The sequence below is a fragment of the Lytechinus variegatus genome, chromosome 13 (genome assembly GCF_018143015.1).
Source record: "Lytechinus variegatus isolate NC3 chromosome 13, Lvar_3.0, whole genome shotgun sequence".
Lineage (NCBI taxonomy): Eukaryota > Metazoa > Echinodermata > Echinoidea > Temnopleuroida > Toxopneustidae > Lytechinus > Lytechinus variegatus.
Genome location: NC_054752.1, coordinates 32,927,946 through 32,944,569, shown reverse-complemented (window position 1 = coordinate 32,944,569; position 16,624 = coordinate 32,927,946). Strand labels below are relative to the sequence as shown.

The window sequence follows — 16,624 nt, the reverse complement described above, 5'->3', positions numbered from 1 at the left end:
ATGTATGGGGAAAGAACCAGCATGTAATTTTTTTATTTTAAGTCTTTTACTTGCTAATTCTCCGTAAATAATAATATCCTGTAGAAGTAAAGAACTGTAACGTGACTTTGCTCCTTTCTGCCTGCACATCAATGGGTTTTTAAGGTTTGTTTTACATTACCATAAGAATTACCATGGCTCAGCTTGCCCCATGTTGGCTGGCTCAACTTACTCCTGTCCAAACTTATTGCGATATTTTCACATCCACACATTTCATATACATCCATCATGTTAAAGACTGACAAGAATGAGGATCCATACCTGGACTAACAATGTCGTTCTTATGTCTTTATTATATTCAAAGACATGTTTGGGTTAAAAGCACTTATCTATTTCACACCCTTTTAAAAATTTTGGGCTGAGTGAAATTTGTATTTTCCCCTCTGAAAATGTACTTTTTTGTTTAAAACAATGTGGTGGGGTGAAGGGTTATGTAATGGGTCATCAATACATGACACCATCTCAATGTCTGACTCTTTCGTTATTTGTCTGGGGGTGGTGGCTCATCTTATAACATTTTGTTTATATCAAGGTGACATTATGAGAAAGGGTAGTCAAATCAGCTCGTATGGAAGTCAAATAATGAATACAAAGTTTCATTAGTGTGATGCAATAACTTTAGAGAATTCATGACATACAGGATCACTTCAAAGATTGACAATATAAATTTACAGTAAAAACTTCCCAATACCCTGTACATATTACAAAATATTTCATAAATATTACAAAAACTGCTGATATCAAAAAGAATAGCATGCATGCGTTATTTCTTTTTAGCCTAACCTTAGCTTCATCAAAGACATAAGCGACCATAACTTTGATCTCTTTGTTTAATTTGCGTTTCTTTTTTTACATTCTTAGACGAATAGCGGGGTTTACCAAACTACTAATTCATAAGGTAGAGTATTCCCTGGCTAGATAGATAACACCCTTGTTATATTACATTCGCTCACTATGATAAGGATTCATTTATACAAGGTCTTCGTTGGATTTGGGTCTATCCGTCCCCCCATCGTTATGATTATCATCCGCGGCGGCGATCTTGATCTTATGTGCTAAGAAGAGCTGGACCCACTTCAACTTCCGGAGCTTCTTGGGTATCTTGAGCTGCGCAGCCGATGCCGAAGAGGTCTCCAGTAGAAGCCCCCTGAAGTTGGAGAAGGCGTATTGATCAAGGAAGATGACCCGAGGAGGGCCCAGCTTGCTTTTCTCCCTGCACCTGTCGTAAGACTCCGAGAAGGTTCTCAGATTGGCGTCAAATTCGGCCTCAAACTGCGAGTAAAAAAGAACTGAATTCAGGTATTTGGTTCTGTATGTAACACACTTTTCATCATTTAGAGGCATAGAAAAAAAATCATTCTTTAAAGAACAGGAAAACATTTCATGAAAAGACTATCCGATAAGTCCCATTTTATCCAACAGTGCTTCTCAGCCAAACAAAACAAGGAAAGATGACAGATCTGAAAACTTGTTGGAATATAATATTGATGAAACGCTCTCCAGAATGAGCTCTATACCTAACTGCATTGCTTTCAGTTCCCTTGGCAGCTAGTGACGTAAATGATTTCCAATTGAAGTGGAATAAGAGGGAACGTATACAAGAAAGAACATTTCAAACGCATTTCACTTGTTAAATGGATGAAATTTACTCGACAAGAGAAAGTCTCTTGAATCTTATTCTTCCGTCCGAAGGGGAAGTTATTCACCCCAGTGGTGTAACTACGGGGGTGGTGGTGGCAAGTGCCCCCCCCCCCATCGGCTGGCAAAAAAGTGACTCAAAGCTGCTGGTACCCCCCTCCCTCTCCCCAATGCCGTGACCCAACGTACGCCAATGATTCAACCTTTGAAGGGTTGGTGTCTCTTATGATGTTCAGCAAATCGTTTTATTAAACTCATACACGTAAAGCCAGATCCTATAATGACCCCTGGTAATAGTAGACCGGCCAAAACGATTTTTTATACTTTGAACGGCAAAATTTGTTAATGCTTGCTAATGCTTGGCATTCCAGCTAAAAGTTTTGCAAAAATACCCAGGAATAGCGTACGGGCGGATGCCAAGCGCAATTTTGCGTGTAAGTGTCATTTTTAGCGTAAAATCTGAAAGACTGTCGAAAATCACGCATTTTGATATTTTGACGGATTATCATCATATCTTTGATTATCTTTGATATGAAATTATTTTTATTCAGAATTTCAAATTATAAGTCTACTAAATATGCATTTCAAATTTGAATATTACACACACACATATGGCACAGGGAAACATAAAACCGCGATTTTCTCGAAATAAAAGTTTGTGAAAACTATCAATAGTTTGAGGTTTTTTTACGCAACATAAATTCTTCGATTTAAATGCCTTTATCCATCGAATGTATAGTAAATGTCCTAGTGCCACAAATATTAAAAGAATTTTCAAGTAAGATGGTAGATATCTCATTTTATGTTATCCGAAAGGAGACAATGTGCATTTTACCAGGTGCGCATTTTGAAAGAAAAATTGAAAATACCGTACATTATGTACATAATTACATGTATAAGTACATACTAAAGCGAGTCGTTATTGTCTCACCTGCGAAGCAAGTGAGACTATAGGCGCCGCTTTTCCGACGGCGACGGCGGCGGCGGCGGCGTCAACATCAAATCTTAACCTGAGGTTAAGTTTTTGAAATGACATCATAACTTAGAAAGTATATGGACCTAGTTCATGAAACTTGGCCATAAGGTTAATCAAGTATTACTGAACATCTTATTAGAGTTTCATGTCACATGACCAAGGTCAAAGGTCATTTAGGGTCAATGAACTTAGACCATGTTGGAGGAATCAACATCGCAATCTTAACCTGAGGTTAAGTTTTTGAAATGTCATCATAACTTAGAAAATATATGCACCTAGTTCATGAAACTTGGACATAAGGTTAATCAAGTATCACTGAACATCCTGCATGAGTTTCACGTCACATGACCAAGGTCAAAGGTCATTTAGGGTCAATGAACTTTGGACGAATTGGGGATATCTGTTGAATTCCCATCATAACTTTGAAAGTTTATGGATCTGATTCATGAAACTTGGACATAATAGTAATCAAGCATCACTGAACATTTTGTGCAAGTTTCAGGTCACATGATCAAGGTCAAAGGTCATTTAGGGTCAATGAACTTTGGCCGAATTGGGGATATCTGTTGAATTCCCATCATAACTTTGAAAGTTTATGGATCTGATTCATGAAACTTGGACATAATAGTAATCAAGCATCACTGAACATTTTGTGCGCGTTTCAGGTCACATGACCAAGGTCAAAGGTCATTTAGGGTCAATGAACTTTGGCCGAATCGGGGATATCTGTTGAATTACCATCATAACTTTGAAAGTTTATTGGTCTAGTTCGTTAAACTTGGACATTAGAGTAATCAAGTATCACTGAACATCCTGTGCGTGTTTCAGGTCACATGTCCAAGGTCAAAGGTCAATGAACTTTAGCCGAATTGGGTGTATCTGTTGAATTACCATCATAACTTTGAAAGTTTATGGATCTGATTCATGAAACTTGTACATAAGAGTAATCAAGTATCACTGAACATCCTGTTCCAGTTTCAGGTCACATGATCAAGGTCAAAGGTCATGTAAGGTCAATGAACTTTGGCCATGTTGGGGTTTTTTGTTGAATAACCATCATATCTCTGTAAGTTTATTGGTCTAGTTCATAAAAAGAGGACATAAGAGTAACCATGTATCACTGAACATCTTGTGTGAGTCAGAGTAGTATGCAAAGTCAGCACTGCTGCTATATTGAACCGCGTGATGCAGGTGAGACGGCCAGAGGCATTCCACTTGTTTACATGTATAAGTCCATAATAAAGCGAGTTTTTAAATGGATAGCACAATTTGTCAATTCCTTGCATCCCAGCTAAAAGTCTTGCGGAAATACCGAGGAATAGCGTACGGGCGGATGCCAAGTGCACTTTTGCGTGAAAGTATAATTTTTAGCGTAAAATCTGAAAGACTGTCGAAAATCACGCATTTTGATATTTTGACGGATTATCATCATATTTTTGATTATCTTTGATATGGAATTGTTTTTATTCAGAGTTTCAAATTATAAGTCTACTAAATATGCATTTCAAATTTGAATATTACACACGCATATATGGCAATATGAAATATAAAATCGTGATTTACTCAAAATAAAGGTTTGTATAAATTATTAATGGTATGTTTGTGTTCCGCATCTCAATTTCGTTAAGATTTAGTGCTAACCGAATAAATACTTAATAATTGTTGTCATGTCACATATAGTAAAAACAAATACTGAAATAAGATGCAAGATATATATCATTTTATGTTATGTATGCGAAATATAACAATGCACATTTATTTATCAGATGCGCATTTCTGATAAAAAAATAAACAGCGCTCAATATTACATCGATATTGCACATATCAGATATCAGTGCGATACTCGTCATGGTATTATATAGGATTATGTTTGCTTTTGTAGAGTTCGATCTTCTTGCTATTTCCACGAATGAATTGGTGCTGAACTTAAATCTACCTGTGGCGATATTCAGAAATAGGTCTGATATTTAATTTGCCGTTACCATGGTAGCATTAACTTTACAGGAATATCTATATCCAAAATCATAGAAAACATACATGTATGAATAAAGCGATTGAATTAGCATTTTTAAACCACTCTGTCAATTTTCAGTGTAATGCTTATTGGATTTTTTTTCTCTTTTCAATCAAATCAATTTTATGTTGGGGTGGACTTGTCCTTTAAAGTTCACATTTAAAGTTCACATTTCATATCTTCATACAGCTCATTTCATCACAGTGTATTGCAATTTTGGGAAATGCATGCCGTCGCACGACCATTATGACAAACAAATCTAAAGGCTAATGACCAGCGTCCAGCGCATATATTGTAATATATAGATGGTCGTACAACTGCATTTCCAAAAAGGGCATTAGTATGTCCAGGGCTGCCCAGGGTCGGACTGTCCGGCCCCCGTCTTAGACCAGGATATATAACAACATGGACCTGTGATAATAGCAAATGCAAAAACTTTGATGAAGTCAAATGAATTGAATGAAAATTATAATTTGCAATGCAAAAGACCAAATAACATTTATTATTCATACTTTAACATAATAATTATAGCAGCAGGACATTGGAAACAACTGAAATTAATAATTAAAAAAAAACGCCATCCATAGCTCATCGAACCAAAATAACGTATGACCTTGATCATGAGAACTGAAATATGTGCAAAATGTTCGATACTTTAATACCCTTATGTTCAAGTGTAATCTTTAACTGGATCAATAGAAATAAAAAGTTATGATGACATTTAAAAAAATACCCCCATATGGCCAAAGTTCAGTGACTCTAAATGACTTTTGAACTTAATCATGTGATCTAAAACTTGTGCAAGACGATCAGTAATACATGAATATTAAAGTGTCATTAGAATTAAAGTGTCATTAATTTTTTTTCAGTACGTTCAAAGTTATAATGAAATTTTGAAAAATGTAACTTTGGTTAAGATTTCAAGGTTGATATGACGCTGTTATATCAAAACTACCGTCACCTCCACCGGAGAAGTGGCTCCTTTAGTCCTGCTCTGCTATGCCGGCGAGACAAAAAATAGGTACTGCCGTGCAACGGCCATTATTTTTAATATACTTTGATAATCAAATAACTGAAGTAAAATGTAGATTGACAGAGTGGTTTAAAAAATGCTAATTCAATCGCTTTATCCATACGTGTATGTTTTCTATGATTTTGGATATAGATATTCCTGTAAAATTAATGCTACCATGGTAACGGCAAATTAAATAACAGACCTATTTCTGAATATTGCCACAGGTAGATTTAAGTTCAGCACCAATTCATTCGTGGAAATAGCAAGAAGATCGAACTCTACAAAAGCAAACATAATCCTATATAATATCATGACGAGTATCGCACTGATATAAGATATATGTGCAATATTGATGTAATATTGTGCGCTGTTTATTTTTTTATCAGAAATGCGCATCTGATAAAATAATGTGCTTTGTTATATTTCGCATATATAACATAAAATGATATATATCTTGCATCTTATTTCAGTATTTGTTTTCACTATATGTGACTTGACAACAATTATTAAGTATTTATTCGGTTAGCACTAAATCTTAACGAAATTGAGATGCGGAACACAAACATTATACCATTAATAATTTTTACAAACCTTTATTTTGAGTAAATCACGATTTTATATTTCATATTGCCATATATGCGTGTGTAATATTCAAATTTGAAATGCATATTTAGTAGACTTATAATTTGAAACTCTGAATAAAAACAATTCCATATCAAAGATAATAAAAAATATGATGATAATCCGTCAAAATATCAAAATGCGTGATTTTCGACAGTCTTTCAGATTTTACGCTAAAAATTATACTTTCACGCAAAAGTGCACTTGGCATCCGCCCGTACGCTATTCCTCGGTATTTCCGCAAGACTTTTAGCTGGGATGCAAGGAATTGACAAATTGTGCTATCCATTTAAAAACTCGCTTTATTATGGACTTATACATGTAAATAAAAACTCGCTTTAGTATGTACTTATACATGTAATTATGTACATAATGTACGGTATTTTCAATTTTTCTTTCAAAATGCGCACCTGGTAAAATGCACATTGTCTCCTTTCGGATAACATAAAATGAGATATCTACCATCTTACTTGAAAATTCTTTTAATATTTGTGGCACTAGGACATTTACTATACATTCGATGGATAAGGCATTTAAATCGAAGAATTTATGTTGCGTAAAAAAAACTTCAAACTATTGATAGTTTTCACAAACTTTTATTTCGAGGAAATCGCGGTTTTATGTTTCCCTGTGCCATATGTGTGTGTGTAATATTCAAATTTGAAATGCATATTTAGTAGACTTATAATTTGAAATTCTGAATAAAAATAATTTCATATCAAAGATAATAAAAAATATGATGATAATCCGTCAAAATATCAAAATGCGTGATTTTCGACAGTCTTTCAGATTTTACGCTAAAAATTACACTTTCACGCAAAATTGCGCTTGGCATCCGCCCTTACGCTATTCCTGGGTATTTCCGCAAGACTATTAGCTGGGATGCCAAGCATTAGCAAATTTTGCCGTCGAATCCTTATAGAGCACTTTTTGAGGTTTGGCCGGTCTACTATAATGACCACGATATATCTCTGAACATAGCATTCTTTCTAATGGAAATGCCACCCAAGTCCTGTGGGGGCGCATTTTGGGACGTTATCATAATATGCGCTACCTAAACTTTGTTATTCAAAAAGGAATATCATACCTTCATGTGTTCATTGATGTCTGATGCCAGCATTGTATCTTTGGCAGGTGAAAGCTCAACAAAGATGACGTAATAAAGAATGTCCGTTGACAAGTCATCATTGGCACCTTAGAGAATAGGGGAAGAGATTGATGAAGAAATTCTAATTTATGGGATGTACAAGAGAGCATTATGCGTCTCTGACACTAGTAGATTATAATGAAAAAGACCAATATCTCCAGAGCGAGAGGACAGTACTGAGGTTTTCTAGCATAACATAAATATAATTCATTCACCGTCCTTTTTTGTGAGTTGTCCTTTTAAGTCGGATGGTTATGGTTTAATGAGACGTAATCAGCCTCAGAAATACAAAATGTTAATCATTTAAAGCAGATGAATTCACGTTTTGATTGGACATTGTATTGACAGATGCACAGAATCGATCTCGCAATCGCACCCTTGTTCATCTCGATCAATTTCTCCCACCCCCCTCTCCGACACTCTTTCTATCCCCCCCTCCCCCCGTTCTATCAAAATTCTTTCTTACTGTTATCTCATTCAGGCATCCCTATAGTTTCATTTTTTTGTAAATGTGTAGGCCTACAAACGTGAAAAAATAAACATCCAATTGTGTTTTTATGCATGCTGAGCCCCCACACTTTAAAAATCGTTCTGCGTCCCCCTGTCACCACCGATCGCTGTCATACCTCTTGCTTCATCATACAGGGGGCTCTCCGCACACACGTAGTGGGCGATGCCGACGTTGTCCCATTTCTCGGCTGTTTCATTCAAAGCCTTGGTCACTGCTATTTCAGATGTTTTCTCCGCACAAAGACTCAACAGTTCTCCGTTCCTGTTTTTTAAAGTATATAATTGATATTAACATCATTTACGTTTGGATAGAATAACCCCGGAGAATAACAGTAAAATGTTAAGCAATGATGAAGTCAAGTAATCTGCCCCTGTTAATAATGATAATGCTAAAAAAAATAATGATAGAAAATTGAGGGGGCCGGGGCTCGTTGACCATATCTTTCTCTTTTTTTCTCCTCTGTATGGATGACTTCACTATCCACTTTTAACGCATCTTTTTTCTTGAATTGCCGCATTTGCTACATTTGATCCCCTCAATTTTGGGGCTCATAACTATGAGTTATAGTGACCCGAGCTGATGAAACAACCATGAGCTAATGATCATGAAAGGGAACGATGTCTGGAATAACTTTCAGTTCTTTTCGATGATAGCCTTGTTCATGGTTGTAAAGATCAGGAGCGGATCCGGGATTTTCCAAGGGGGAGGCACATTTCCCTGAGGAAAATTTTGACAAGCAGTGCCCAGCCCCCCCCCAAAAAAAAATCACTTCTGTTTTAACGACATATTTACATTACAAATTTTAATTGTGCCTCTCAAGGGGGGGGGGGCGGCTGTGCCCCCCTCCTGAATCCGCCAGTGGTAATTAAGATTTCATTAAAAACAATGATCTACTTTACTTATACATTTATTAGTGGCATAATGAACCAAAATGCTGAGTGAGTGCAATATTATTTTTCGTACTTTGAAAATAACTCATGATATTTTTCGAGCGAGCGAAAATTACATTATTTACATAATTCACTCGCGAAATGAAAGCATATATTAGATAGTATCTAAACGGGCCAGATAATCATGGAATTTTAATTTCATTTTGAACTTAAATAGAACCACTTAACGTAATACACGTTTGTGTCAATTTATATATTAAATAGAGCAGGTGTAAATGATTGGAAATTTAGGTTAACAAACCAATTACATTTATTACCTGTATTGGAATTGGAAGATGGGTGTGGTGTCGTAGAATCCAGTGATAAGAACGACATCACCCATTCTGTATCTATAGAGACCGTCTGTGTTAGTAATGACAAGCTCATAGCATTCTCCGACTCGAACCTCATCCATTAGTAGAGTACCCGGATTTTCATCATCGCTTGAAAGTAAAAAATTGTCAGTGATCATAACCAAAGCAAGAAAAGTGAGCATAAATATATGAGTTGTTCATGAAAATCATTAGATATTCTAAAGGTTACTCCTTGAAGGACAAGCCCACCCCCAACGAAGAGTTGATTTGAATAAAAGGAGAAAAATCCAAAGAGCATAACACTGAAAATTTCATCAAAATCGGATGTAAAATAAGAAAGTTGTGACATTTTAAAAATTTCGCTTAGTTTTACAAAACAGTTATATGAACATCCTGGTCGGTATGCAAATGAGGAGACTGATGATGTCATCCACTCACTATTTCTTTGTATTTTATCATATGAAATCTTAAATATTCTAATTTTCTCCTCATTGTCAAGTGAAACAGCGATTAATTCCTCTCTGATATGATTTAGTCAACTTGGTCCTTATTGTCAAATCTATAAAAAAAAATGAAAAATTGCATAATTCAAGTAATAAAAAACAAAAGAAATAGTGAGTGATGGACATCATCGACTGACACACTTGCATGACATCAAGTTGTGCATCTCACTGTTTTGTGAAAAATAAGTGAAACTTTAAAATGCCATAACTTTCTTATTTCACATCCGATTTTGATGAAATTATTCTGATTTTCTCTTTTTATTCAAATCAACATTTCTCTGGGGTGTACTTGACCTTTAATGTTTCAATGAGAGAAGATGCGCGAGATGGATCAGAAAGAGAGTGAAGGAGGGAAGAGAGGGGGGGGGGAGGTGAAAGAATTGTTGGGTCATTCATAGCAATAAAGGTTGTTTTTTTATTGTTTAACTGTATAGCTAAAAACAAAATATAACAGTTGCCCGCAATTAGCACAGTAGCTGTTATTAAAAGATATAATTCAGCATTACGAGAATAAAAGTTATAAACAAAAACATTTAAACATAACCAAACAAAATGTTTCAATTTTTTAAGTATTTCGGCGTACATTCGTGTTATTATAATTATTTGTAATTCTTCTTCTTTGTTAATGTTTTCCGATGATTATATCGATCGAATTTCCACTGACACTATTACACTAACCAATAAGCAGCCGGTATAAATTCACAGAATATACCGCTTGCTGCGCACACGTATTTCGTTTGTCCGTCATCCGGGAACTCACAAGCGTATCCAATAAGCCCCTCAGTTGAAATATAGAAACCCGACAGTATTTTTAGATCTGCAAATGAATCGAAGTGGAAATGAAGTTATGACCGTGCAGTTTGAAAAACATTAATGACCAACATGCCGCTGTGCAATTAGTAGGGAGTACTAACTTGCTTGTAATTTGTGGGTTAAATACAAAATGAATAAATCTTGGGGGGTAATATACACTTATACGGGAGTACATCGAATCGATTTTTTATTCTTTCTTTTTTTTAGAACACGATAATTCACAGAACGTGGCTTTAACACTCTATACCAACGAAACAATCCCTTATCATTTTATCAAAACAACGTCAAAATCTACAATTCAAAGGTACCTCTTTAAAGGAAAACCCTATTATGAGACCTGACAGTCGTTCGAAACAGCCATTCAATGTATTATGAAATTACCATAGAGTGTAAGGGATTGAAAAATAAAGAGATAAATATGGGCAAGTGCATGCGATTCTGGTATTGTCCGCCCTGTCAGATTCACAATCTGTTGATTGATTGAATTTATTCTTCTTCATTTCAAACAAATTGAGAAAGTAAGCAGGAACAAAACAGCTATGAATAACAGAAATGAAAAAAGGGAACTCACTGGAAAGCTTCGCTTGTTTGTGCGAGTCCCCTGAAATAAAAAACTGATTAAAATTTATCAAATACAAATAGATATTAACAATGTTCAATAGAATATTTGAAGAGTACTAATGGGGTCAAGCTTCGTATGTAGATTTTAGGAGTACTGGGCAGATGCACGCGTCATACGGACCTACTACATGGTCATACTAACGAAACCGATATCAAACCGACCAATGGTACGTCATTGGTAATAAAAAATTATATTTGGTCTGTCTGTATTCGATTTATCCGATGTGACTGTGACAATAGGGAGTTTTTGCGATGCGACGCAGAACGAATTCAAGAACATAGGAATGTATTGTCAAATCAATGCCCTTCCTGTCTTCATGACAACGTGACACCAAGGAATCTTTCGTCATGAACTCTGGAGAAACGACATATTTGTAATTTTCTTCAGCTCTGAAACTTAGGACATCACAGCTCTTACGTTTCACAAACTTTCGACAAAGACCTCCCAGCCATCCTTTGTCATTTGAAGGGCATTTTAAACACATTTACTACTTTTTTTATCCGTTCTGCGTCGCGGTATGAAAACTTCGTATTAGGAACTCACCTCCGCAATACTTTTTGAGCCGTGAAACAAATGGTTGCATAGAACCAGACGTAACACCATAGAGCACAGGCATTCTTGGCCACAACCTTCTAACAATGTTATCAAACCCCTTGCGGAACTGTCTCTCTATCTCATAGGCTCTCATGGGCATTGGGTAGAGGAATCTATTGAGTTCTTCCCGGTCCCTGGAAGATAGGGCCTTCAGCTTGTCAGATATGGAACCATTGCGGATATCTTGGACCAACATATTCCAGGAGACCTCCAGGAAACGGAAGAAGATGAAGAGCGAGGAGGCGAACGGTGCCCAGATGCTTCCAAGTTGTTCATCTCGAAGCGCGAAAAGGGCGTGAATGTACATAGAAGTTGGCTCGTGTACGATGCTGGAGCCAAGCGATGGTGTGCAGAATAGTATCTCCCGAATGGCATCCGACATCATGAATCGGGTCACCGACCCGACAGGGGTGCCCCCTTCTGAGAAACCGATCGCACCATGGGCTAACAGCGAACATGTCATTTGTAAGGGTCCTAGATCCGGGATGCCAGCGCGATTCCGAAGGGTTGACGTGATCGCATTCCCCTTCCTAGTGATGGCTTTCATGTATTCCTCGGTAACCGGAAACACTTTGGCCAGACCTGTAGTGCCCGAAGTCTTGCCAAGGACACTGGGTTTCTGATGGAACATGATTCCTTGCTCCCCCTTGGCTACCCGTTTGATGTAACTTCGATAATGGTTGTAGGTTGTCAAGGGATGTTTCTTGATGAAATCCTCTACGGTATTGATGTCCTTCAGGTTGAAATCCTTGCCATACTCGGTGTCCTTGTGCGTCCGGATTGTCCTCAAGAGGAACTCTCTCTGGGCCTTTGTACAGTCCTCATTGCTCTTTTGGAAAGACTTGAAGTGTTTTCGCTTCATCAGCCACAGCATCCAATAAAAAGCATACTTGAGAATGAGTATTTGGATAGAGATGAAGGGACTGCAGTACTGGATACACATGTTGAATGTTAATAAAGATCCACATATCGACATTCCGATCCCCAAACCTACAGAAATCAGCGAATGAATACAAGAGGGAAAGTATAGAGAATGATAATGAAATATATGTATCAAGGCCTTTCACGAATGTCACGTGAAAAAAATCCAGAGAATAAACGTAAACTATAACTGACTCCTGGAAATTTCTCGTATGTTTTTTTACCAAGGTTATTTCTATATACCAGGTGGATGTTTCATAAAGCTGTTCGTACGTTAAGAGCGACTTTACGAACGACATTGACCCTTTCTTGCGCGCTGAATAATCACCAATGACCATTAAATGGTGAATATCATTAAGGAAAGGATCACCAGTCGTCGATCCTTAAAGTCAATCTTTACTTGGGCAACGGGGTGTCTTATTTAATGTCGTAATGTGTGAAAAAGAGTGAAGAAGACTCAGATAATTTCTTTCGCATGTTCGGATCCGAACAGCTTTATGAAACGGCCACCAATTGAACATGCGAAAGAAATTATCTGAGTCTTCTTCACTCTTTTTCACACATTACGACATTAAATTAGACACCCCGTTGCCTCTTTACGATATTCTACATCCATCATAGGCGGATCGCGGGGGGGGGGAGCCGAGCCCCCCCCCCATTGGCGAAGGCTAGATTCGCCCCTGACCATGAATGCACATTTGGTGTTAATTTGATATTTTATGAGACGAAGAAGATTAAAACATCATGCAAAGAAGGGGAATATACCAGGGTGGCGAAGGTTATTTTTATGGGGGTTGCAAATTGGGATCTCATTTTTAGTTGAAAGACAGGCCGCTTGCACAACTCACACATTTGTTTTTATTTCATGATTTCTCCCCCCCCCCCAACTTTCAGCGACTTGATAAAAACAATAGCGAGGTCGGCGGTCGCCCTACTACATTGTAGAAGCTTAAAATATGATGCCATGTGAGTTGAATTAAAAAAAAAATGTACAGCACAAAATTAGGATCAACAGTACTGCTAGGTATTCTCCTAGAGATCGCCGTCCAACTCCTTGAAAGATACTTTGAATCAAGGGGGGCATTCTTCCCGGGAAGTATTAATACGCCCCCTCATCCCCCCTGGATCGCTGTCCATGGTGTATATTAGGCAATACCCCATCCCTTTACCAGCAGTGGCGTAGCTAGCATTTTTTCCTGGGGGGCACTGGGGGTTCCTTGCTTTTTCAGGGGGGGGGGGCACCGACCATTTTTCCGTTGTGTGTGTATGTGTCAAAAGGGCGGATCCGACTTTCGCCAATAAGGGACGGGGCCCGAAATTATCTTCACCTATATTTTCCCCGATCAGTCATTTCTTAGTTTTATTCTTATAAAGCAGCATAAACATGAAATAATCTCAAAAGCCTCATAAAAAGTGCGAGCGCGAAGCGCGAGTGATTTTTTTTTTTTATTTCATGTAGTTTGTCCTGAAAATTTAATATTCTGGGCAATGTTATGTGTGATCCTGAAAAAGATTTGTAGATGGTTACATGAGCAGAAATTTCTATTAATTGTTCTAGCATTATCGAAAAGGGACCTGTTAAGGACTGTTTACAGTTACCCACGAAGACGGTATATGTTTCAATAATGCGAGCGCGAAGCGCAAGCAATTTTTTTTTGACATTCCAACCTAAAAAATGGTCATTCTAAGCACTTTTTGTATTAATAAATGGGATATGTATGTAACTAAACAATTATTGATGCGAAGAATTATTGATGCGAAGCGCGAGAGAAAGAAAATTGAAATTTTAGACCTAAAAACAAGACACTCTATTCATATTTTGTAAATCATAAATTGGATATAGTTAATTGGGTATCATTAATAATGCGATCGTGAAGCGTGAGCAGACACTTGATATTCTGATGTGAAACTGGATAATACATTTTAGATAAAGAACATGCAGGCTATCGCGCATGTTTTAGATTTAGACCTAGAATCTGGGCATTCTGAATACATTCGTTTAATGGAACATTATGGAATTCACGTAGACAATGAGTACTTGGCAAATCAAACGATGTGACCACGCAGCGTGAGCTTAAAATGCTGATTTGTAGACCATAAAACGGACATTTTACAGAGCACTTATTAAATTTGTAAATGAAAAAAATAATGAAAGCTCGATGTCCGAGCTAAAATATGTTTTGTTTATTGACTTCAAAACTTGCTCCATATCAGCCTAGTATTGAGCAAGATATGAATCTCATCGAACAGGCAATTCTGGCGCGAAGCGCAAGCAAAAATTGTTTATAGTAACATGAAAGATTTGTTTTTGCAAATCTTCCCCTCACATTATTTCATTCACTCGTCTTCCTCCTCTTATTTTCCTCTTCTTGTTTTTTCTGTCTTTCTTCTTTTCCTTTTTCTTTTCCTCTTTCTCCCTTTTTTTGCTCTGCCAATTTTTTTCGGGGGGGGGGCACCTTGGGGGCACACCAAATCTCAGGGGGGGGCATGTGCCCCCAGGCCCCCGTAGCTACGCCACTGTTTACCAGGATACGATAAAATGAAAATATCTTACCAAGATAGACTTGAAGATTGTGGCTGTACGTATGGCCTCTTGATATCAACAAGACTAATTGCACAAGAGCCAAAATGATGCAAGTAATACAGATTACTTTGATTTTTTGCTGAGCCGTCATCGTTTCTCGATCTTTGTAGGTTGCACTTCAGTTGCACATCGATGAAAACTAGGGAATAGTTTCGATGAGGGCAATGGAAAACTCCGTTGTCGGGAAAACCAATGTATCTATAGGCTTGTTTTTACATTGATATACACGTTATTTTACGGAGGAAGTTAGAAAACTGACTACGCCCAAAGCAACTCGTGTAATTGTTCGACTGTCGAATGAACCAGAGACAGAACAATTTGGTCCTTTCATAAAAGAAGAAAGATATCACGATTGTTGTTTACCTCACAGACATTTGTGCTTTTTTATGACACTGTGACGGTGAACTTGGACTTTGGACTTAAAATCTTCGAACCCACCTCTCCCTCTTTCTCTCTCTTCTCATCAGGATTTTCCGTGTCACGTATACTCTCTCAATTCTTCCCTAATGCCCAACTCTCTTTCTATCTATCCTTCTTTTCCCTTCATTCTCTCTATCCCTCTCCTTTCCTCCCATCCTATAGCGTGCCCCCGGTACCCATTTCCTATCACTCTTTTACTCGCCTCTCTCTCTTGTGCACGCACTCTTCTCTGAAGCTCTGAAGTCTGAACTATCGAACTATCCCCGCTCCCTCTCTTTCTATTTTGTTAATGAATTGATTTGTATAAATATATAAATTAGGTTAGTCAAACAGTGATAAATCGTATTTGCTTTAAAATAACATGAATATAATAATAGAACCGTAAGTTAGATTACAAACTTACAAACAATACGGTCCGCGTTCTTTCTCTTATGCAGCTTCATTTCTTTAGAACAATCTCCCCCTACAAATTCGCAATGCAAATAATGTTAATACATTTGAAGTTCTGCTTAAAACTCATCTTTTTGAATCTTAAATATCATATGTTTATTGGCCCATTTGATGGTATTTCTTTATTCATGATCTGGTGAGAAAGTTGTAAATTGTAATATTAGTTTTGATACATTTTGTTGTGCAAAGTATTTCTATTTTCTATTTCCTTTATACTTCATTTTCCTCTCTCTCAACCGCTTAGAGGCAATTTTGCGGTATATAAAAATTGTTTTATTATTATATATTATATATTACATGTAGGATACAAGAATCGCTATGAATATTTACGATTGTTTTAGTATAAGCCATTCTCTAGCTCCACCGTTCTCTCCCCAGGACCCACATCACTTCAACTATTTTTTCGACTTTGTTCCTATTTAGTATTCTTATCTGCAAATGTAACACTCCTTTTACTTGTCAATGTGACTATTATTTTGCATGGTGAACAAATTAAACAAACTCAATGAACTT

At 37.1% G+C, this 16,624-nt stretch overlaps 1 protein-coding gene across 1 annotated transcript; it reads right to left on the bottom strand.

The window, feature by feature from the left end:
• Positions 1–424: 424 nt before the first annotated feature.
• Positions 425–15,586, bottom strand: LOC121426815 (jasmonoyl--L-amino acid synthetase JAR4-like). The gene is made up of 7 exons (XM_041623210.1): positions 15,212–15,586; positions 11,686–12,726; positions 10,386–10,524; positions 9,169–9,333; positions 8,077–8,222; positions 7,391–7,497; positions 425–1,311 (listed from the first exon to the last, which is right to left on the bottom strand). Exons 1-7 carry the CDS (start codon positions 15,330–15,332, stop codon positions 1,009–1,011), a joined length of 2,022 nt encoding a protein of 673 aa, XP_041479144.1. The 5' UTR covers positions 15,333–15,586; the 3' UTR covers positions 425–1,008.
• Positions 15,587–16,624: the final 1,038 nt, after the last annotated feature.

Bases quoted from the DNA above. Each gene is read 5' to 3' on its own strand.
- LOC121426815 (XM_041623210.1), bottom strand. From the start codon at position 15,332: ATGACGGCTCAGCAAAAAATCAAAGTAATCTGTATTACTTGCATCATT. The intron at 10,525-11,685 runs GTGAGTTCCTAA...ATTCATTTGCAG, and splicing joins GCTCAAAAAGTATTGCGGAG to ATCTAAAAATACTGTCGGGT. The intron at 8,223-9,168 runs GTAATAAATGTA...TTTAAAAAACAG, and splicing joins ATCTTCCAATTCCAATACAG to GAACGGAGAACTGTTGAGTC.